Here is a 20,163-nt window from a genome sequence, read left to right as displayed (position 1 = left end):
AGTGGCTCCAGGGACCCCATCGGGGGCAGGCCCACCAGCTCCCGCCAGGGGCCCCGGCTTCCTGGAGGGACAGTGACGAGGCAGCGAGGAGGCCTGCCTGCCCCGCCCAGAGGCCAGCAGAGGGCGGCTGAAGGGCCAGACCAGGGAACCCCTAGAGGGAGATGGCACCCCCACCCAGACCACACCCACCAGGCTGGACCCCCCTCCCCAGCCCCTCGGTCCCGCAGGAGTGCCCCCGCAGCCCCACCAGGGCCGGAGAGGGCGGCGGGCAAGGCAGGCGGTGAAAGGTCAGAGCCGCCGCCCGGCCCTCCTCGGGGCTCCACGCGGAGACGGACGGACGGTGAGACGGCGGAAGGGTTCCCTCCGGCCCCCAAACGCGTCTGAGGACACCGTCGATGCGTGGCTCCGGGAAGGTGGCTGTGCTTTTTCCGTTTAAGGGTCATTTTTATTTTTCAGTGACAGTTGACGTACAACATGGTATTAGTTCTGGTTGTGCGTCCCAGGGACCAGGCGTCCGTAACTTACTGCCGTCATCCCGGGGACCCCCCCCCCCCCCACCTGAGCCACAGGCACCGGAACGTTCCTGCCTGGGCTCCTGCGAGGGGAGGAGGGGAGGGATGAAGAAGCACCGATGGATGGTTACAGACTAGCCCTGGGAAGAAGCCACCGTATTTAACCCGCCATCCGACTCGGGGGGCCTGCCCTGGGCCAGCCCCGCGTGGCCACACCCCTGCCCCGAGTGCCTCCCCTCCGCCTCAGCGACGGGGAGAGAAGGTCGGTGGGGGTGGGGGTGGCAGGCGAGGAGTTTGTCTAGTGCAGTGGTCGGCAAACTCATTAGTCAACAGAGCCAAATGTCAACAGCACAACGATTGAAATTTCTTTTGAGAGCCCAATTTTTTAAACGTAAACTTCTTCTAACGCCACTTCTTCAAAATAGACTCGCCCAGGCCGTGGTGTTTTGTGGAAGAGCCACACTCTAGGGGCCAAAGAGCCGCATGTGGCTCGCGAGACGCAGTTTGCCGACCACTGGCCTAGGACATGGTGGGGGCGCCCCGCCATAGGAGGAGCTGAGGAGGGTGGGAGGTGCTCCCGGTGGAAGGTGAGGAGGGGCAGAGCGGGAAAGCCCAGGCCCCGAGGTCAGGTGGGTCTCCAGGGAGTCGGGGCCCTGTCGGGAAGGGACCCCCTCTGGACTCAGCCTCTGAGTGGGGAGCCGGGCCCCACCGGGCAGGTCCGCCTCTGGGCCCAGGCTGCTCGGCTGCCGCCCCGGGGCCAGTCTGCCTGGCACCCTCATCTCAGGATGGGGTTGAGGGTAGAGGGGGCCATCGGCCCAGGGACCCCTTCCTCATCGCCATCCCCGCCTTGGTGACTACGGGGTCCAAGCTGGAGGCCCTCTGAGGACTGTGCGGCCGGAGCCCAGGGCCCCTGGTGGCCGTGGTGTGGGCTGGCGGGGAGGGGCTGTCCTTTGCAGGGCCCCACACAGACTTCAGCTTGTCCATGGAGGACCCGGCCTGCCCTGCCCACACCGCAGGCCTGGCCTGTCCCCTGGCCCTGTCCCCTGGTCCTGTCAGCGTCTCCCGGGCTGGCTTGGGTCCCCTGGGGGCCAGGGAGGGTGGGCAGGGAGCTGACAGGCGGGACGCGTCTTTGTTGAATCTAGATCTTTCTTTCAAATGAAAAAATGTACGCTACCACTCTGTGCTGGCGGGGCGGGGCTGACCAGTGGTGGCATGGGGAGGGGTGGGGAGGGGGGTGGCGGCGGTCACTGCCGTCTGGCTGCTAACTCTCGGAGGAAGCGGCACTGGCTGGTGGCGAATCCTCGGATGCCGGGCTCCCGCTCCTTTTTGAGATTTTCGAAAGCTCGGGAGAGGAGGGCGCAGTCAGAGGTGACCCCAGCCCTGTGCAGGGGGAGGGGCCCTGCTCCCTGGGTGGGGGGCAGGATGGGCCCAGGCCCCACCTCCTCTGCCTTCCAGGCCTGCGGGGCTTCCGTCCCCAACCCCACCCACTTCTGGCCCCATAGTCGCCCACGGGAGCCTCGGATGGAGTGGGCGAGGCCCCGTCCCAGGGGCGGCAGGGGGCTGCTTACTGCACAGCAGCAGCTTCAGTTCCGCGTCGCTCACCAGCTGGGACACGGCCCGGGTGTGGTAGCAGGTGGTGTAACCTGTGCGGACAGAGGAGGGCATGCTGGCGGGGAAGGGCTCCCAGGTGGGCGGGGCTCCCTGTCTCCCGTGGGGGGCTCAGACCCACTCCTGCCCTTCCAAGGCCCCACCCCCTTTTCCTGCTAGTGGGCCCTGGCGTCCAGGGGCCGTGGTGTGGCCAGTGCTGGGGGGGAGGGCCAGGGTGCTCAGGCGGGGCAGGCCTGCGGGTCCCCAAGCGCGGGCGCCGGGCACCTAGGAAGAGCGCTGCCCAGGTCCGCATGCGGTGGCTGCAGCTGTGCAGGTAGCTGAGGGCCTGTGACAGGTGGATGCTCAGCTCCTCCTGGCTCTGGGTCATCTGGCCCAGGACAGCGAGCCTGTCACTCGTGGGGACCAGCTCTCTGCCCCGCCTCCCTACCCTCGCCCCGCCCCCGGCCCCGCCCCAGACCCCCCAATCCCCACCCCGGCCCCTCAACCCCGCTCTGCCCCCGGCCCCGCGCCGTCCCCCTCATTCCCGCCCCGGCCCCGCCCCAGGCCCCCAATCTCCACCCCGGCCCAACCGCTGGCCCCTCAACCCTGGCCCAGACCCCCAAGCCCCGCCCCAGACCCCAAGACCCGCCCTCTCATTCCCGCCCTGGCTCCCAATCCCCGCCCCAGACCTCAAGCCCCGCCCTCTCATTCCCGCCCTGGCCCCGCCCCCGCCCCAGACCCCAAGCCCCGCCCTCTCATTCCCGCCCTGGCCCCGCCCCCGCCCCAAGCCCCGCCCCGCCCTCACCAGGCGGGACCAGAGGAAGTGGCGCGCGCTGAGGCCGCGCTCCCAGGCCAGCGCGCAGAAGAGGGTGTGCGGCAGCCGCCAGCGCAGCAGCGCCGCGCAGCGGTAGAAGGCGAACCGGGCCCGCTGCAGGGACGGCAGGGAGCGCTCAGCCGCCCCGGGGTCTGGCCAGAGGGCCGGGCTGAGGCGGGGTCTGAGGGGGCCGCAGGGTGCGCTGTCCCTCCTGGGCTCCCGGCTCCTTCCCACGGCCCGCCGGGGTGCCCCCTCCTCCCAGCCGCACCCAGCCGGGCCCCTGGGGAAACCAAGGCAGGAGCCACCCTGCTGCCCCAGCGGACCCACCGCTCCGCAGACCCCGCCCCGCTGGGTCCCCAGCCCCGCAGGGCCAAGGCCCACCCACAGGCACTGACCGTGGCGACGGCGGGGCAGCGGTCCCGCAGGTGCAGGAGCAGCGGCACGAGGCCCTGGTGCACCTGGGTCCGCAGGCTGCTGGGCTCCCTGCCCGCCATCACTGCCACCAGGTCCCCGAACAGCGCGATGGCCGCCGCCCGGACCGCGTCCCGCTCCTGCCGGCCAGCGGCGCAGCGTCACGGCCAAACCTGCCTGGGGCCCCGCCAGCACCCGGCCTGGGGCTCCCCCCCGCCCCCATGGTGGCTTGGGGCTCCGCTCCCCAGCAGGACCCGTCACCCGGCTGGCTGGGGCTCCCAGGGCAGGGCAGAGCCTCCCCCCAGACGGGGCCCGGGCGCTCCGGGCACGCGAAGTCATTGCTGTCTCTCGGCCACATCCTGACCGCCCACGTGCCACGCGGCCTACGGGCGGGCGCACCTGCTAAGCCCAGGGAAGGGGACGCGGTCCTCGGACGGGGCGACCTCGGGAGGGGGCGGCGGGGTGGAGGCGGGCCCTGGCTCTGGCGCCCCCTGGCGGCCACCGGGGAGCTCCGTCTCCCCGCCCTGGAGGAAGGGGGCCCCGGAGGAGCGTGCGTGGGGGTGTCCCGCCCGCACACTCACGTCGTCAAAGAAGGAGCGGGCGTTGAGGGCGAGCGGGAGGCTGTGGGCGCCGGCGCCGTGCGCCCCCAGGCGGTGCAGCGCGTCGGCCACGGTGCCCATGACGCGCACCACCACCGGCTCGCTGCTCCGGAAGAAGCCCTTGAGGAAGAGCGGCAGCTGGCCGCGCAGCAGGCTTCCCTGCGGGGCGGGAGGAGGCGGGGTGCCACTGACTGCCTGTGCCCCACCCCTGCCCGGCCCGTCCGACCCAGAACAAACTCGGGTTCTCCTTGCGATGTCCCTCCCCAGACCCCAAGCCCGACCCATCTGGGCGCCTGCGCTGCCCTGCACCCCTCGGGGTGGAGGAGACAAAGATGGGGTCGTCAGGCTCCCACCGCCCTGCCGAGGCCACCCCGCCCGCCCGTTCTACAGACGAGGGAGCGGAGGCCGGAGGGGGACGCCACGGGCCCTAACTACCCGCGGAAAGGGCCTCGCCTACACCTGGTGCCCGGGCGCCCCCCCCCCCCCCTTACCTTCTCGGGGTGAAAGAGGATGTTCCCCAGGCCCTGCAGGCTCAGCACCCGGACGGCGGGGCTGGGGTCCCTGATGCTCTGGGCCAGCACCATCAGGGCGTCCCGTGCGGGGAGCACCTCCAGCAGGGCGGGGCTGTAGAGGAACTGGGGGGCCCCAAGGGCAGGCAGCTGGGGCCTGGCCCCCTTGCCCCTCCAGGGGTGGGCTCTAGGACCAGGGGTCGGTAGGGGTTTTTGGGGTGGCGGTTGGCCAGCACCCTCTGGGTATCCTGGTTAACAAGTATTTGAAACTGGCCTCCAGGCGGGTTCGACCTTTCAGTGTGCGGCTGGAGAAACTGAGGCTCAGCGGGGAAAAGGGCTTTGCCCGAGGCCTCAGGAGTAAGGCCGGGCCAACATCCCTCGCTGCCTGGCTCCTGGGGCCCCGGGACAGAGCCCCCCAGAGGGTGACCCGTGCGTTCCTGCCCGCGGGGCGGGGTGGGGGGCGGCACCAGGCTCGGATCTGGGGTTCCCCCTCCCGATGTCCTTATAGAAATGACACGCCCCACTGTGCACTGGGCCCAGCTCACAGCGGCAACGCCGCCACCCCGGGCCTGTCTGCTCCTACCTACCCCCTCCCAGCGTCACAGTCGAGGGGGGAACTGGGTCCCAGAGGGAGGACAGGCAGAATTCCCGGCCAGGGGTCCCCGACCTCCACGCAGCGACCTCAGCCCTGCAGGGCGCCTGGGAGGGGGCACCCAGCCAGGAGCCCAGAGTGGGAAGGAGGGTGTGAGGGGTCTGTCTGGGTGGGTCTGCCCCTCATCGGGGGCTGGTCCTGGTGTGGGTCCTGACGGGGCGCCGAGGCAGCTGGAGGCGGGGTTCAGGCCTGGCTGAGGGCCCCTGCCCGCCCGCCTACCTCATTGAGGATGAGGATGGCCACCTTCCTGGCCCGCTCCTCCTGGCTCTGCAGGCTGGGCAGCAGCTGGCTGGCCACGGCCTTGATCTGCCGGCAGGGGCTCTGCACCATGGCCCTGGGGGCGGGGCGGGGCCTGGGTCATGGGAAAGCCCCCTGCCCCCCTTCCCGCCACCACCCAACCCAGCCTGGGCCAGGCGGCTGGAGGTGCCACTGAGTGTGGGTGGGCACCATCGCAGAGTGGGCTTCCGGTCCCTCTGCAGCCACTGGGTGCCACGCCCGGGCTGGGCATCGGGGAGAGGGAGGAGCAGGCACGGCCCTGTCCCCTTAAGGGCCTCGGGCTGGGGTGGGGCCTGGGGGAGACGCCTGCACCTCTAGGGTCACAGGGCACAGAGGGTGTGCGTCTTCCATGCCCGGGGGCTGTGTGTGCACCTGCGTGAGCCACGGGCTGTTCTCATAGGCCCCGCCCCCACCTGGCCAGGAGGCCCACGCCCTGCGGGTAGGTGTCCAGGTTGGTGAAGAGGTCCCAGGCGTCCTGCAGCTCCAGGCGGGCGAAGTCCTGGCAGTGCCCCGTGGTGAACAGCAAGCTCTTCAGTGCCTCCAGCGACATGCTGGGGGGGGGGGGGTGTCACGGGGCCAGTCCTGTCCCTGGGGAGGGTGCCTGGCCTCCCAGCTTATTCCCGCCCTTGTTAACAGAAATGGTCCGTTTTCTGAGTCACGGGTTGGAGGGGTTCCAGCTGAGCCTCGAGGGATGGTGCCCTTTAAATGTGGGGCTAAGAGGCCGGCCAGTGTGGCTCAGTGGTTGAGCGTGTACCTATGACCCAGGAGGTCAGGATTCAATTCCTGGTCGGGGCACATGCCCGGGTTGCGGGCGCGATCCCCAGTGTGGGGAGTGCAGAAGGCAGCGAATCAATGATTCTCATTGATGTTTCTATCTCCCTCTCCCTCTCTCCATCTCTCCCTTCCTCTCTGAAATAAATAAAAAACATATTTAAAAATAAATAAGTGTGTGGCTAAGGGTCCAGAGCGGGCACAGGGGGGAGGGGGAGAGACCCCAGGGGTGTGGGGCATCAGGGAAGCCCAGAGAAGGGTCCGTCTGCAGCTCCCGACATCCTCTGCCCACGGGAAGCCAGGCTCCACGGACACGTGCCCGCGTGTGGCAGAGAGAACGCCAGCGTGAAGCACGGTGACCGAGTGCCGGCCAGCGACCCCGTGTCACTCCTGCACGGGCTCGGGGGACCCTGTGCGGCCACACCCCCTACAAAGGAGCAAGTGGTCCCGATGACCGCCGTCCTGGTCACACGGCCTGGCCAGGGGTGGCAGAAGTGGCGTCGAACCAGCCCCCTGGCTCCGCGCGTGCCCTGCGAGGCCGTGGCCATGGGCCCCGGGGAGGGGGCAGGTGCGGTGCAGCGCCCAAGAAGCAGGGCGCCCGTTCTGTGCCCGTCCCCGCCCAGGCCGTCCGCGCCTGTCCCATGTGCCTGGGCGTGTGAGGCGCCCGGGACCGGCCCGTCTCTCCTGCCACGCACATTCTGAGCAGATTGGCAAAACCAAGTGCCAGAGGCCGACACGCCGCTGCCCGGGGTCCCGGTGGCACCAACCCCAATGCCAGGCGCTTGGCGTCTTGTCCGAGCCACGCCACTACCGCGCGGCGGCTTCCAGGCCTCTGGTCTCAGCCAGGGAGGGGGCGGCTCCCGCAGAAGGGGACCTCTGGTGTGAACTCTCGCTTGGAAGCTTCTGGTTTCGCGATCTCTGTCCCCGCGGCCAGCAGGGCTCCGGGGTGACGGCGTGGTCTGCTGTGGGCTAGGCGAGTCCACGCCTGGCCCCAGGGTGGGGGCAGCGGCGGCCCCGGGCTGTGCAGGCAGCTTCCTCCTCCCCCCCTCCCCGCGCTCAGAAGGAGGACGTTTATTAGCTTATTAGGGAAGATTCATGCGTTTTGCGCGGCGATCTGACTAAAAAAGGAACTTGACGCATTGGATTCAGAAGCAGTGCGCCGAGCAGCGGCTTCCCCGGTGCCGCGCCTCCGGGAGGGAGAGCCGTTAAAGTGACGGACGGCGGGAGCGCGTGTAACGCAAACAAACGGGAGAGCGGCCGCGGTTTGCAGACGTGCGGATGGGGTTTCTCCAGCGCCGCCCGTGCCGAGGGGAGCCGGGCCCAGCCGCACGGCGGCCGCCCTCCCACGCCGCCCGTCCACGCTGCCCGCAGGGGCGGAGGCAACGCTGTCCCGGGCCCCCTGACCCGGGTGAGGGGACCCAGGAGGCGGCTGCCGGGCTGCGGGCTGCGGCTCAGGACGCCTGGCACTCGGTGGGGCTCAGGGGAAGCCTCTGACCCTCTGAGCCCGTTTCTTCGTCTGTAAAACGGGGACACGTTCATCTTAGAGAATCCCTGCAAGGACCACACTCGGGGGAGACGTGGCAAATCCGGCCCGTGGAGTCCCGTGCACCAGCGGGGCGCCCTGCTGGGGAGCACCCTCGGGTGACAAGTCAGGGGACACGCCACGGCTGCGCCGGCCCAGGCGGGTTTGGAGGGTTGAACTGCGTCCCCCCCAAATGATGCCAGAGCCTGACCCCAGGCCCCGGGAGGGCGGCCTCACTTAGAAACGGGGGCTTTGCAGCCGGGCGCGAGGTGGGGTGAGGTCATTAGGAGGGCCCAGCCCATCAGGAAGAGGGGATGGAGGCAGACACGGGGAGATGCCCAGGGCGAGGGACGGGGAGGGAGCCCCCAGGGCGGGGCCAGGCAGGAGGAGCTCCCCCAGGTTTCACGGGGAGCAGCCCTGTGGCACTCGCCGACGCGCCCTGGGACTGTGAGCGGATGAGTGCCCGTAGCTGCAAGCTGCCCGGCGGAGCCACCTGCAGCCTCAGGGGGCGGGCCCTGCGGCCCTTACCTCAGGGGGCTGGACACGGCGGCCGCCCGGCCGGGGCGCGGCGGCGGCTCCCAGGGCAGGCGCACTTCCAGGACGTAGTGCACCTGCGTGAGGAGGGCCAGCAGCAGCTGCGGGTAGGCCTCCCGCACCGTCTTCCTGAACTCCTGCGCCAGCTGCAGGCTGTGGAGCGTGTTGGTGGCCTGTCGGGCGGCAGCGGGCGCTCACTGGAGCCCGGGCCAGGGCTGCCGACGGACCGTCCATCACACCCGTGGCCACCCCGCCGCCCCTCCCTGCTCACGGGGCCGAGCCCCTCCGGTGCCCTCCCACGGGCCTGGCTCTGCCACTCCCCTGCTGCCTCCTGCACTTGGGGGGAGCGGGCATTCGGTCCAGAATGTTCTCAGGGGGCACTGAGCGGCCATAGCAAGGGCAGGACAGGGACACGGGCTTGCTGGGATGCAGGGAGGGCCATCTGCTGACCCCACGCCGACCCCTTCTCCAGGCCGGCTGGGCAGGGCTGGGCTGGGTGCCCGTCCCCGGGCCTGGCACCCCGAGGGCTCCCAGACACCGCTGGTATCTCCCTGAGTGGCCACAGGATGTCGCCTCAGCCCGTAGCGGTGGGTGACGGCCGGGGGGCGGGGCAGACTCACAGCCAGCAAGCGCAGGTGGGCCTTGTCCGCGGGCGGGAGGCCGCCGTGGCTGGGCCCGCCGGGCAGGGGCCTCTCCTGCAGCCAGGCCAGCAGGGTGGCCAGCACCAGGCGGCTCCCACGCTGCTCGGCCCCCAGGGCCCTCCACAGCTGGAAGGCGTGGCTGTGGGCAGAGGGGCACCGTGAGGGCTCAGCCGGCCGGTGCGCGCCGTGCCCGAGGCCTCAGGTGCCTGGAGAGGCGTGGCCGGGGGGACGTGGGAGATGCCCCGGGCCCCTGTTCCTGAGTCTCCCCACTTTCAGGGTCTCTCCTCCAGCCCTGTCACCCCAGCTGCAGACTCTGACTCTGCCACCTTCCATGGCTCCCACGTCCTGGCAGGGCACGTCCGGCTGGCGCTCAGAGCCACCGCCCTATGACCCCTGCCCTCTGGCCTCCAGCCCCTGCCTGTCCTCCCTCCTCTCCTGACTCTGGGCCTCCACGGATGCTATCATTCCTTGTGCGTGGAGCACCCCTCCGCACTGGCCTACTTCCACGGCCGTTAGGCCTCGCCAGCAGTCGCCTCCGCCTGGAAGCCTGCCTGGCTTCCTCCTCCCAGGCCTGGGCTTGCTGGGGTCCAGCTCCCCCGGGGCCCAACCTGAGTCACGTGCGGGGCGTGACGGGCTGGCAGAGCTTTGCAGTGTCCTTGGGCCCATTCTGCAGATGGGGAGACAGAGGACAAGAGAGGAAGGATGTGCTCTGACCAGGCCTCTCCTTGGAACTGGGAAGCTGGGCTGGAGGCCAGGCCTGATGGTCCTATGACCTTTCCGCCAGGTCCAAGGTCACGGTTCTGTGAGATCTGGGGGAGTCCGGGGGCGTTGGGGCTCCCGAGATGTAGGCGAGACTCTGACGGCCCTGTTTTCTGGGCGAGGTGGTCTTGGGGCCGGAGTGGGAGGGGCTGGAGGGCAGGAGGGACTCTGGAATGGTGGGTGAGGGTGGGAGGGCCACAGCGGGCGGGCTGCGTGAGCTCCTACCCACAGACCCCAGGAAGGCCACCCCTGAGCCCTGGGAGGCACCCTGTCCCCCCCGACCCTGGGCTTGGTGGGCACAACAGCTCAGGGGACTCTGGGAGGTCCCCAGTGTGGTCACTGCCCCGCTGGACAGGTGGGGCCTTTGGAGTGGAGGCCCCGAGCCGGCCGTGACCTCGGGCCGGCCACGTCCTCTCTTTGGGGCCAAAACCTGCCGCCAGGGGGTTAAGTGAGGAGCCAGGTGCCCGGGTCCGGGTTTCTATTCTGCTCCCGGTGGGCGCCCGTCACTCAGGCAGCCTGTGTGTGCGGAGGGGGTCACGCAGGTGACCTCCCGGAGGACTTGGCGGCGGCAGACCCGGGAAATGTCCCTGACGGCGTGGGAGTGACCCGGGCTCTGACATGGCGGGAGACCAGGGTCTGTGAGGCGTGGGGGTGGGGAGGGGACGTGGGGAGGGGGCACCTGGCGCCGCTGATGGTGAGGGGGGCCCGGTGGTGAGGGGGGCAGTCGGGAGGCTTCAGACACAACAGGGAAACATTTAAGGGCCTGAAGGAGAAAAGAGAACCCAGAACTCTGGAGGTCACGTGACCTGCCGCCAAACCAGAAACGGCCTGAGCGGCCGGGTCTGTCCGGACAGAGAGGGTGCCGTTGAACGCGAAGCCTGGGAGAGGCTCCGCAGCGTCGCACGCGGACCGGAGGCGTTAACAGACCGTCTGGCTGCGCGGGAGCCAGAGACAAAATCAGCTCGGAGGGAGGGGGCTCTCCCGACACCTCCAGGCGCAGGAAAAGCTGCAGACGCCCCGCGGCGGGCAAACGCGCTCCGGCGAGCGCTTAAAGGAGCGTCCCCGCGGCCTGTGAGTGCGAAAGGCACACCAGCCTCTGGAAAGACAGGAAGGGAGCCGGCCGCGTGCAGGAGAGGGACGGAGGGAACGACAGAACATTCAGGAAATAAAACCCAGCCTCGCGCCTTTAAGATGCCTGATTGCCCAGCGGGCGGCTCAGTGGTTGAGCTTTGACCTCGGAACCAGGAGGCTGCGTGCTGGATCCCCAGTTGGGGGCGTGCGGGAGGCAGCCGATTGAAGTTTCTATCTCTCTATCCCTCTCCCTTCCTCTCTCCCTAAAATCAATAAAAACATATTTAAAAACAAAAAACAAAAACAAGACAAGATGCCCAAGAGTGATAAGACTCGAGTGACAATGCACTCAGGGGCCTGGAGGAAGAGCAGTGAAGACGGTCAGGAGTGGACGTGAGTGTGAGGAGGGAGTCGGAAGGACCAGAGGGAAGTGCCGGGAGGAGAGACGGTGAGGAGAGAGCAGCTACGAATCCCGACTCTCCGAAGACACAAAACAGCAACGGAACAAACGAGTGTTTAAAACGATAACCAAGAGGACTTTTCAGAAACAACAGCGACAGAAAGACTTAACCTACAGAACCGAGGCCCTGGGAGGACGAACCGCCGCCTCGGAGACGTGTCTTAGTGCGACGATTACGTGTCACAGATAAAGGGGCAAACAGGCCATCGTCGTCAGACTTCAAAGACAAAGCAGGGCTGCCGCTGAGCAGCACGGACAGACACGGGGTAAAGGAAGGCGCCAACCTAGGGTTTTATATCCAGACCGGCGTCCTCCCCGCGGACAGCTTCCCACACGAGGAACCTGGCGGGTCCGACCCAGGCGCCCTCCTGGAGGGACCTGTCAGGAGTGAGTTTCACCAGCGAGGAGTGACCCGCCGACGCCAGCCAAGGGACTGGATGAGGGTGCGGCCACCACCGCCAGTGTGGGCCAGACCCAGGCGGGGGAGGGAGCGAGCGGGTGTCTGTGGCCAGGAACCACGCCTCGAGGCCCCGTGGCAGGAGCGTGGTGGGTGGGAGTGAGAGCTGAGATGCGAGGGAGGAAGAGGCCCCTGGCGGGCAGGTAGGAGGAGGGGGGGTCCTTGGAGGAGCAGAAGGAAGGAGGCTCTGGTGTGGCTGGGGGGTTGCCAGGACCTTGCTCTCCACAGTGACGCGGGGGCGGGGGTGGGGGTGGCGGTCGAGGCCGGGCAGGGTGTGTTAGGTGGAGCACGGATCGAACGAAAGGCGAGCAGGGCCTCCCCGGGGCCCGCCCCAGGAGGTGCACGATCCAGGCGCAGGTCAGTGGACTCTCCCTGGCCTGGGACGGGGTGGGCAAGAGGGCAGAGCTGGGGGTGGAGGCCCTGCCCCCTGGCTGGGGGAGGCCGGAGGGTGGGGCGGGGGGTCGTGAGGGAAGGGGGCCGGGCACCTGTCCAGGGTTATGGAGAAGTCCAGGAAGGCGGCCACCAGCTCGGGGGTGTGGTTCCGGGCCAGCAGGGTGATGGCCTGCAGAGCATCGTCCTTGGCTTGGGGGATGCGGACAGAGCAGAGCTGCAGGTGGATGGCCTGGCCCAGGTTGGCAACCTGCGCAGGAGGGAGTGTGGGGGAGGGGGCCGGTCTGAGGGGGGCCAGGCCTGTCCTGGGGAGCCTACAGGGGCGGGAGCCCTGCCCTGGTGAGCGTGCAACTCTCCTGAGCGGCCGTGAGCTTGAGCCCGCGGGGGAGACAGGCCTGTCCGGGGTGGTCTGAGGGAGGAGGCAGGGCCCTGCCCAGGACACGGGTCAGGGGGGGAGTCCCCCTGAGAGGGAGGAGCCCCACACCTCTCGCAGGTAGTGAGGCCTCTGACTCCGCCTGAGGTGGCCCAGGCCTCGGAGGAGCCAGACTCACCCACCTCGTCACCTCCTGGTCGCCGCCGCTGCGGCCTGGCGGTTCCTGTGCCTGCAATGCCCTCCCGCTCCCGCTGCTGGGGGTCTCCCTCTCCCGTTCATGCCCAGACCCAGGGTCACCCGCCCGAGGCTTTGTCTGCAGGACCTGGCATTCGTCACCCTCTGTCTGGGGCGCCGCCCGCCAGGCACACTTCCTGGCTTTGCATGGCCCGTGCCGTCCTGGCTCATCTGCCCGGGCCGCTCACCGGGGCGCCGAGACGCCGGAGGGTCCTGGCTGTGCCCCCTCTTCCCCAGCCCCACCTACTGCGCACTCAGCGCCTGCCTGCCGCTTGCCCTGCGCACACCACCGCGCCCAGCACACCTCCTGGGCCATTCCCTCCCTCCCTCCCTCCCTCCCTCCAAGCCTACCAGGGTGGGGTCCGTGTCTCGCCCATCAGGCTCAAGCTCAGGGCCACGCCTTGGCCCTGTGGTGTGACTGCTGGCCCCCCCTCTGCCCCCCGCGTCTCCCCAGCCCTCACAGTCTCCAGCTGGGCCCCGTGCTCCTGGACGGCAGTGAGCAGCATGCTGGCGGCCGCCTGCACGCGGAAGGGGCTGGTGGAGCCCAGGCCCTCGACGGCCGTCCAGATGAGGTCGGTCAGCTCCGCCAGGGTGAGATGCTTCATGACCTCCTGTGGCGGCAGGAGTGAGGCAGCGTCACTGCGGGGCGCCTGCCCCGGCGCCCACGTCCCACCTCGGCTCGTACCCCTTCTCCCATGCTCCGGGCGCCTCAAGTCTCTGAGCACCTCCACACTCCTGAGCCCACTCCTCCGGGTCCATAACGGATGTCAGAATATTTACTGGAATCTTATTATTCTAAAATGTTAGTGAGATCTTTGTGAGAATGTCAGGTGATTAGTTGTTAGAATGTTAAAATCATTTCAGTGAAATATTTGTAGTTTCTACTAGCTTTTACAAAGGAATATTAGGCGATTACAGATCTGGTTAGAACATTTGTTAGAAGATTAAATTGTTTTTCTAAAATGTCGAATTTTGGTTAAGGTTCTAGTCTGTAGAATGTTTGGGAAGAAATTCAACTTGGAATGGTGGTTAGATACTCAGAATCCTCGAGTCCTGCTGGCTCAGGAAGGTAAACACCCAGTCTTCCTCTGTAAAATGAGCGTCTGTGCCCAGCTCCTCCCTACACCCCCACCCCCCCTCTTTCCCCCAGTCCTAGGCCAGCTCCCGGGGCTCCCCAAAGCTCTCAGTTAACCACCAGAGACGCAGATGAGATCCTGGCCTAGGTGGTGATGATAATGGTGATGATGGTAATGAGCATGATGGTGATGGTGGTGATAGTGGTGATGATGATGATGGTGGTGGTGGTGATGATGGTGGAGATGGTGATGATGGTAATGAGGATGGTGGTGAGAAGGTGGTGGTGATAGTGGTGATGGTGATGAAGGTGATATAATGGTGATGATGGTAATGTGATGGGGGTGATGGTGGTGATGGTGGAGATGGTGATGAAGGTGGTGATGGTAATGTGATGGGGGTGATGGTGGTGATGGTAGTGGTGATGATGGTGGAGATGGTGATGAAGGTGGTGATGATATTGGTGATGATGGTAATGTGATGGGGGTGATGGGGGTGGTGATGGTGGTGGTGATGATGGTAGAGATGGTGAAGGTGGTGATGATATTGGTGATGATGGTAATGTGATGGTGGTGGTGATGATGGTGGAGATGGTGATGAAGGTGGTGATGATATTGGTGATGATGGTAATGTGATGGGGGTGATGGGGGTGGTGGTGGTGATGATGGTGGAGATGGTGATGAAGGTGGTGATGATATTGGTGATGATGGTAATGTGATGGGGGTGATGGGAGTAATGATGATGGTGAATGTGGTGGTAGTGATGAGGTGAGCGTGTCCAGACCATCTGGGGAATCAGAACTTGGGACTAGAACCAAGACGTGTTCTCCAAACGACCTGCCATCGGGATTAGCAGACCCTCCCATCCGCTCCCTGTGCCCCTGCCTGTCACTGTCACTTGTCCAAGGAAGAGCCAGAGCGAACACCCACTCTGCTCAGGGGCAGACCGCCCCTCCCAGCCCTGGTGACTCAGGCCACGGGAGGGCCTGGATGCTCCGGGCCCTTCCCCACGGCCCTCCCTTCCGGCTCTGCCTCTGCCCCCGGCCCAGGCTTTCTGGCATCAACGGGAGCCAGCCCGGGTGTTTCCGCTCTGGCCTGGCCCGTGGGCTTTAGGTCTTCTGCCCGGAACTTCCGACGGCCTCACCGACAGCTCGCTGCGCTGCAGAGCTGGCTTCTGGGTCAGCCAGGACCAGACTCGGGACCGCGGGGCCCTTCCCACTTCTTCATCACTGGGCTCAACCGCGTGGCTGTGTATTGGGGGCTGGCTCTCCCACCAGGCCCTGCTGAGCCCTGCGTCGGGGTTGGGGTGCACCTGGCCTAACAGGGGCGACTGGCAAGCACACCGAGCACAGGGTCTTCCAGAGCCACGAGCTCAACACCAAGAACGGGTGAGCCGAGGCCACGTGCCAGAGACACCATGGACGGCGCACTCAGAACAGGAGGCTCCACGCAATACCGGTCCGCACCGGCCCAGCCTCGCCACGCCCAGCCTCGCTCATCTTCAGGAGGCAGTGCAACCAAACCAGATGCGAGTGTCACTAAGATACGGTTCCACTGCGGTGAGAGGACGTGGGGGCTCGCTGCCTCCTCCAAGCCCCTGGCCGCGGAGGGCCTGGGAGGGAAAGCGGACGGCAGCGGAGAGGAGACAGGGCTGGCGTCGGAGGCTAAGAAAGGCGCCTGCGCAGACGAGGACGGCAGGCCTGTTTCCGCCGTGTGCGCCTGCAGGACTCCGACGCCACGGGAAGGAGGTCGTCGGGCGCCTCAGAGAGCACCTGCCCTGCCAGCCGCCCGCGGGCACCATTTATTGGGCGCCATGGAGGCTGGGGTGCCACCGACACCACTCCGCCCATTTTACAGAGGAAGACTGAGGCCCAGAGAGCAGGGCCTTGTCCAAGGTCGCAGGTGTGAGAGAAGGAGCTGGGACTCAAGCCTGGGCTGGGCTGCTGACCCCAGCGTCTGTGCCCAGCTCCCCCCACCCCTGCCCTCCCGCCCCCCCCACCCCCATTCCCCTCAGTCCCAGGCCAGCGGCCGGGGCTCCCCAAAGCTCTCAGTTAACCACCAGAGACGCACATGAGATCCTGGCCTAGGCTTTAATACTCATGCCCTGGCCCAGGTGCTGACCCCTGGGTCCCGCCAGGCCACGCCAGCAGCCGGAACCGGAACCTCATCAGAGGGCACGGCGGTGGGGGTGGGGGGAGAGCATGGCCACGGCCCCCCACCCGGACCTGCCCACGATTCTAAGGGCCTTGACCTTGGTGACTTGGTGGCTGCTCAGCTGGAAGATTTGGTCCTTCGGGAACGCTGCCTCCCGGGGCGCGGGGGGCGCGGGGGGCGCGGCCTTCTGGTCTCCGCTGCTCCAGAGCAGGGCCCCGTCCTGGCCGGCCTGGACGAGCTTCTTGGGGACCGGCTCTTTCACCCGCGAAGCCTCTGCTGGCCGGGGAGTGGGCAGGGGTGAGCGCCGGGCAGGGGTGGGCGCCGGGCAGGGGTGGGCGCCGGGCAGGGGTGGGCTTGGGGACGAGGTTGGGACAGGCAGGAGTCAGGGTGGTTGGTAACCGGGTCAGGTCTGGGTCCCAGTTTGGGGATGGGACTCAGAGGTTCTGGGGGCCCCTGTGGGGTTAGAGGCAGGCTGGGGCAGGCTGGGGGGAGTTGGGTTCAGGGGTGCCAGCGTGGGAGGGGGCAGTGGGCCGGTGGGAGCTCACCTCTCTGGCGCAGCAGGAGCTGGTAGAGGTGGCCCAGGCCCTCCAGGCTGGAGTGCTGGGTGGCCTTGTCCGGGTCCTGGCACAGGATGCCCAGCATGCCCATCAGCTGCCCGATCCGTTTGAAGTCCTCTTTCGGCTGTGGGGAGAGTGCAGGGACCGATGGCAGAACCCACCCACGGAGCCCCCGGCCACGCCCTCCCCCCAGCACGAGGGTCGGGGGCCTCCATGCACGTGGCAGCGGGGTCTCTGTGGGTGAGCTTTTTTTTGTTTTGTTTTTTTTACAGAGAGGAAGGGAGAGGGATAGAGAGTTAGAAACATCGATGAGAGAGAAACATCGATCAGCTGCCTCCTGCACACCCCCGACTGGGGATGTGCCCACAACCAAGGTACATGCCCTTGACCGGAATCGAACCTGGGACCCTTGAGTCCGCAGGCCGACGCTCTATCCACTGAGCCAAACCGGTTAGGGCCGTGTGTGGGTGACCTTTAAGGGGTGGCCCAAACACTCAGAAATCAAGAGAAATCATGCTTCATGCGGATTTAGTAAAAATCAGTGACCAGGAAAACCCCACCCGGAAATAAGTCTCAACATTGTAAGCAAAGACAGCGCGGGACTCTCCACTTTCGTGACCCACGGCGCCTCCTGAGCCTCACCCCAACCCCAGACCGGGGGCGCAGGCAGCCCGGCCCCGGGGTGCGGACGCAGTCGGTTTAAACGTCGCCTTTAAATAGTATTGATCCTGATGGCAGTGTTTTGGCGCCCCCATAACTGTTGTGTCCCCGGCGAGCTCGCCTCACCCTAGTCTCAGTTCTGTGCTGTGGAAGCCGATTTCGAGTAAACTGAAGCCCTTTGAACCCATCTGGAGGGTCCTCCTGGGCGTGGGGAGCTCTGCGCAGTGAGCCTCCGGCAGAGCCGCCCCTGCTCCCCACGGCCCGCCCAGCCCCCGCCTTCCTGAGAAAGGCGCGCCCTCCAGGCATCAGGCCCAGGAACCAATTTCCTTATCTCCCCACCAGGCTCCCTAAGGAGTCGGTGCTGATCTTGGCTGATAGACAAAGCACAGCTCACTCCCTGAATTCGGGCTGCTGTCCATTCAACCCAGGGGCCAGCGCCACAGAGGGGGGTTCAGCTGGGACCCAGGAACCGATGGTCGTGATGGGCGGAGGGCGGTGGATGGGGATGCCTGGGGTACACCTTAGGAGTCCTTAGCGGCCCCACTCCATCTGACTCCCCTGTGTCCCTGGGTGGGGGTGGGGTGGGGAGGGGGAGAGAAACAACTCAGGGTGGGGCTTCCAGGGGCTTGGACCAGAGCCCAGCCTCCTGGGTCAAGGGTCAGGGCACCTGGGTTCCGAGCCCAGCCAGGCGGACTTCAGAGTCCTTACCCCCACCCAGCCTGCTTCCTCCTAAGTAAAGAGGGGGACTCCCTGGCCACCGCAGGGCACCCAGGGATCCACCCCGGGTTGGTGGCAGGGGCACAGGGGACCTTGAACCCTGAGAGCTCTGGCAGGCTGTGGGAGGGGCCGGTTTGGCTGGGACGGCAGAGGCGGTGGTGCGTGGGGCATGGGGCCCGGGCGCCGGTACTCACGTCCAGGTAGAGGTTATTGCTCAGGAATTTGAGGAGGCTCATGCAGCTGTTCACAGCCCGCTGCCGCTCGTGCGCCTTCTCAGACGCCAGCCACACATACAGATGCTGAGGTTGGGGGGGGCAGGGAGGGTGCTGCAGCCTGGGACCCGACTCCGGCCAGGCTCCGCCCTGCCGCAGGCCCCGCCCACCCACAGCAAGGCCACGCCCCCATTCCATACCCCGCCCACCGCAGCTCAGACACCCGTCCTCCCCCGCCCAGGAGCTGTTCTATAAGCCAGGCTCAGGCTCCGCCCACCGCGGCTCAGACCCCGCCCCCCGCAAGGAGCTGTTCTATAAACCAGGCTCAGGCTCCGCCCACCGCGGCTCAGACCCCGCCCCCCGCAAGGAGCTGTTCTATAAGCCAGGCTCAGGCTCCGCCCACCGCGGCTCAGACCCCGCCCCCCGCAAGGAGCTGTTCTATAAGCCAGGCTCAGGCTCCGCCCACTGCAGCTCAGACCCCGCCCCCCGCAAGGAGCTGTTCTATAAACCAGGCTCAGGCTCCGCCCACTGCAGCTCAGACCCCGCCCCCCGCAAGGAGCTGTTCTATAAGCCAGGCTCAGGCTCCGCCCACCACGGCTCAGACCCCGCCCCCTGGCAAGGAGCTGTTCTATAAACCAGGCTCAGGCTCCGCCCACTGTGGCTCAGACCCCGCCCCCTGGCAAGGAGCAAGTTTATGAGCGAGGCTCAGGCTCCGCCCACCGGGGCTCAGGCCCCGCCCCCTGGCAAAGAGCTGTTCTATAAGTCAGGCTCAGGCTCCGCCCACCGCGGCTCAGACCCCGCCCCCTGCAAGGAGCAGGTTTAGGAGCGAGGCTCAGACTCCACTCCTCAACCTCCACCGCCTCTACTGGTCCACCTGGTCTCCTCTGGGACATCCTCCTCTGTTCACCCTCTGACCAGCCCTGCCTGTGCCCCGCCCCGCCCCCCGCCCCCACCTCACCGACAGCAGGAAGTGCAGCTCCTCGGCCGTGGGGTTCTGGGTGATGAAGGTCTGCAGCATCTGGTCCAGCGCCTCGGAGGTCTGGCTGTAGAGGTTCTGCGGGACATACACCGCCAGGTGGCACCGCACCCGGGGGTGGCTGGAGGCCGAGGCCTCTGTGAGGCCGCGTGCTTTTGGCCTCTCAGTGCTGGGGTGCCCACTGCCTGCGACCCCCAGGCCAGGCTGCCCACCCTCTTTGGCCGGTGGCGTGGCTGGGCAGGAGGGCGGTCTGGGCCTGCCCGAGGGCACAGGCTTCTCAGCGGCCGAGGCAAGTTCGTTCGGAGCGGGGCTGGCCCGGCACTGCTCTGCCCTCATCATCTGACATTCTTAACGGACTAAACAAGAGCCGGCACTTCCATTTTGTGCTCCTGGCAGAGTCTGCATCTGGTTCCAATTCTTGGGTCCCCCACACAGGCGCCCACTCTTTACCGCTTGGCTCGCCAGGGCGTGCTCAGAGGGAGGGGCCCCAGACATGGCGCAGCCCACCCTCCATCGGGGCACTGGCCGCCACCCCCTGGGTCCCTGGGAGCTCCACAGGCCTGGCCCGGAGCAGGGGCTCAGCTAGCACGAGCGCCCTTCCAGGCATGAGCAGCAGGCAGAGCCACACACCGGCCCAGGCCCCGGAGAGGCGGAGGAGCAGGCGAGCCGCACCCCTGCCCAGGCCCCGGAGAGGCGGAGGAGCAGGCGAGCCGCACCCCTGCCCAGGCCCCGGAGAGGCGGAGGAGCAGGCGAGCCGCACTCCCGCCCAGCCCCCGGAGAGGCGGGGGAGCAGGCGAGCCGCACCCCTGCCCAGGCCCCGGAGAGGCGGAGGAGCAGGCGAGCCGCACCCCTGCCCAGGCCCCGGAGAGGCGGAGGAGCAGGCGAGCCGCACCCCTGCCCAGCCCCCGGAGAGGCGGAGGAGCAGGTGAGCCGCACCCCTGCCCAGGCCCCGGAGAGGCGGAGGAGCAGGCGAGCCGCACCCCTGCCCAGCCCCCGGAGAGGCGGCGGGCCCACCTGGACGTCGGGCGGCTCCAGGAAGAGGCAGGTGTGCTTCTCCAGCACGTCCAGCAGCGGCAGGGCCAGCACGCTGCGCAGGCAGACGGTCAGGAGCCGCGACTTCTTCTCTAGGTTCAGGGGCGGCCTCAGCTTACTGTGCGGAGGACAGGCCGTGGTGAGGAGGGTGCGGGGCTGGGGATGGGAAGGCGCATCTGCCAGCACAGCCAGGAGCCGGCAAGCCCGGAG

At 67.3% G+C, this 20,163-nt stretch overlaps 1 protein-coding gene across 4 annotated transcripts in view; it reads right to left on the bottom strand.

Moving 5' to 3' along the window:
- Nucleotides 1–1,079: 1,079 nt before the first annotated feature.
- Nucleotides 1,080–20,163, bottom strand: part of LOC103299770 (maestro heat-like repeat family member 5) — a 34,871-nt gene continuing 15,787 nt past the window's right edge. Inside the window, exons 13-30 of one of the 4 annotated variants that reach the window (XM_054708678.1) lie at nt 19,936–20,071; nt 18,904–18,999; nt 17,928–18,032; nt 16,345–16,480; nt 15,897–16,075; nt 13,034–13,183; nt 12,061–12,215; nt 8,808–8,967; nt 8,182–8,360; nt 5,774–5,911; nt 5,304–5,418; nt 4,415–4,558; nt 3,906–4,082; nt 3,309–3,464; nt 2,905–3,027; nt 2,385–2,445; nt 2,081–2,155; nt 1,080–1,854 (exon numbers count right to left, since the gene is read on the bottom strand). In XM_054708678.1, coding sequence (XP_054564653.1) covers nt 1,757–1,854; nt 2,081–2,155; nt 2,385–2,445; nt 2,905–3,027; nt 3,309–3,464; nt 3,906–4,082; nt 4,415–4,558; nt 5,304–5,418; nt 5,774–5,911; nt 8,182–8,360; nt 8,808–8,967; nt 12,061–12,215; nt 13,034–13,183; nt 15,897–16,075; nt 16,345–16,480; nt 17,928–18,032; nt 18,904–18,999; nt 19,936–20,071 — 2,383 coding nt within the window. In that variant the 3' untranslated portion in view covers nt 1,080–1,756. Of the gene's footprint in view, nt 1,855–2,080; nt 2,156–2,384; nt 2,488–2,904; nt 3,028–3,308; nt 3,465–3,905; nt 4,083–4,414; nt 4,559–5,303; nt 5,419–5,773; nt 5,912–8,181; nt 8,361–8,807; nt 8,968–12,060; nt 12,216–13,033; nt 13,184–15,896; nt 16,076–16,344; nt 16,481–17,927; nt 18,033–18,903; nt 19,000–19,935; nt 20,072–20,163 lie in introns of all 4 variants that reach the window. The other 3 variants (XM_028132829.2, XM_028132830.2, XM_054708679.1) reach the window with 3 other exon arrangements.

The sequence above is a fragment of the Eptesicus fuscus genome, chromosome 19 (assembly GCF_027574615.1).
Source record: "Eptesicus fuscus isolate TK198812 chromosome 19, DD_ASM_mEF_20220401, whole genome shotgun sequence".
In the NCBI taxonomy this organism is placed as follows: domain Eukaryota; kingdom Metazoa; phylum Chordata; class Mammalia; order Chiroptera; family Vespertilionidae; genus Eptesicus; species Eptesicus fuscus.
The sequence above is the reverse complement of the archived record's forward strand: the minus strand, read 5'-3'. Positions and strand labels throughout refer to the sequence as shown.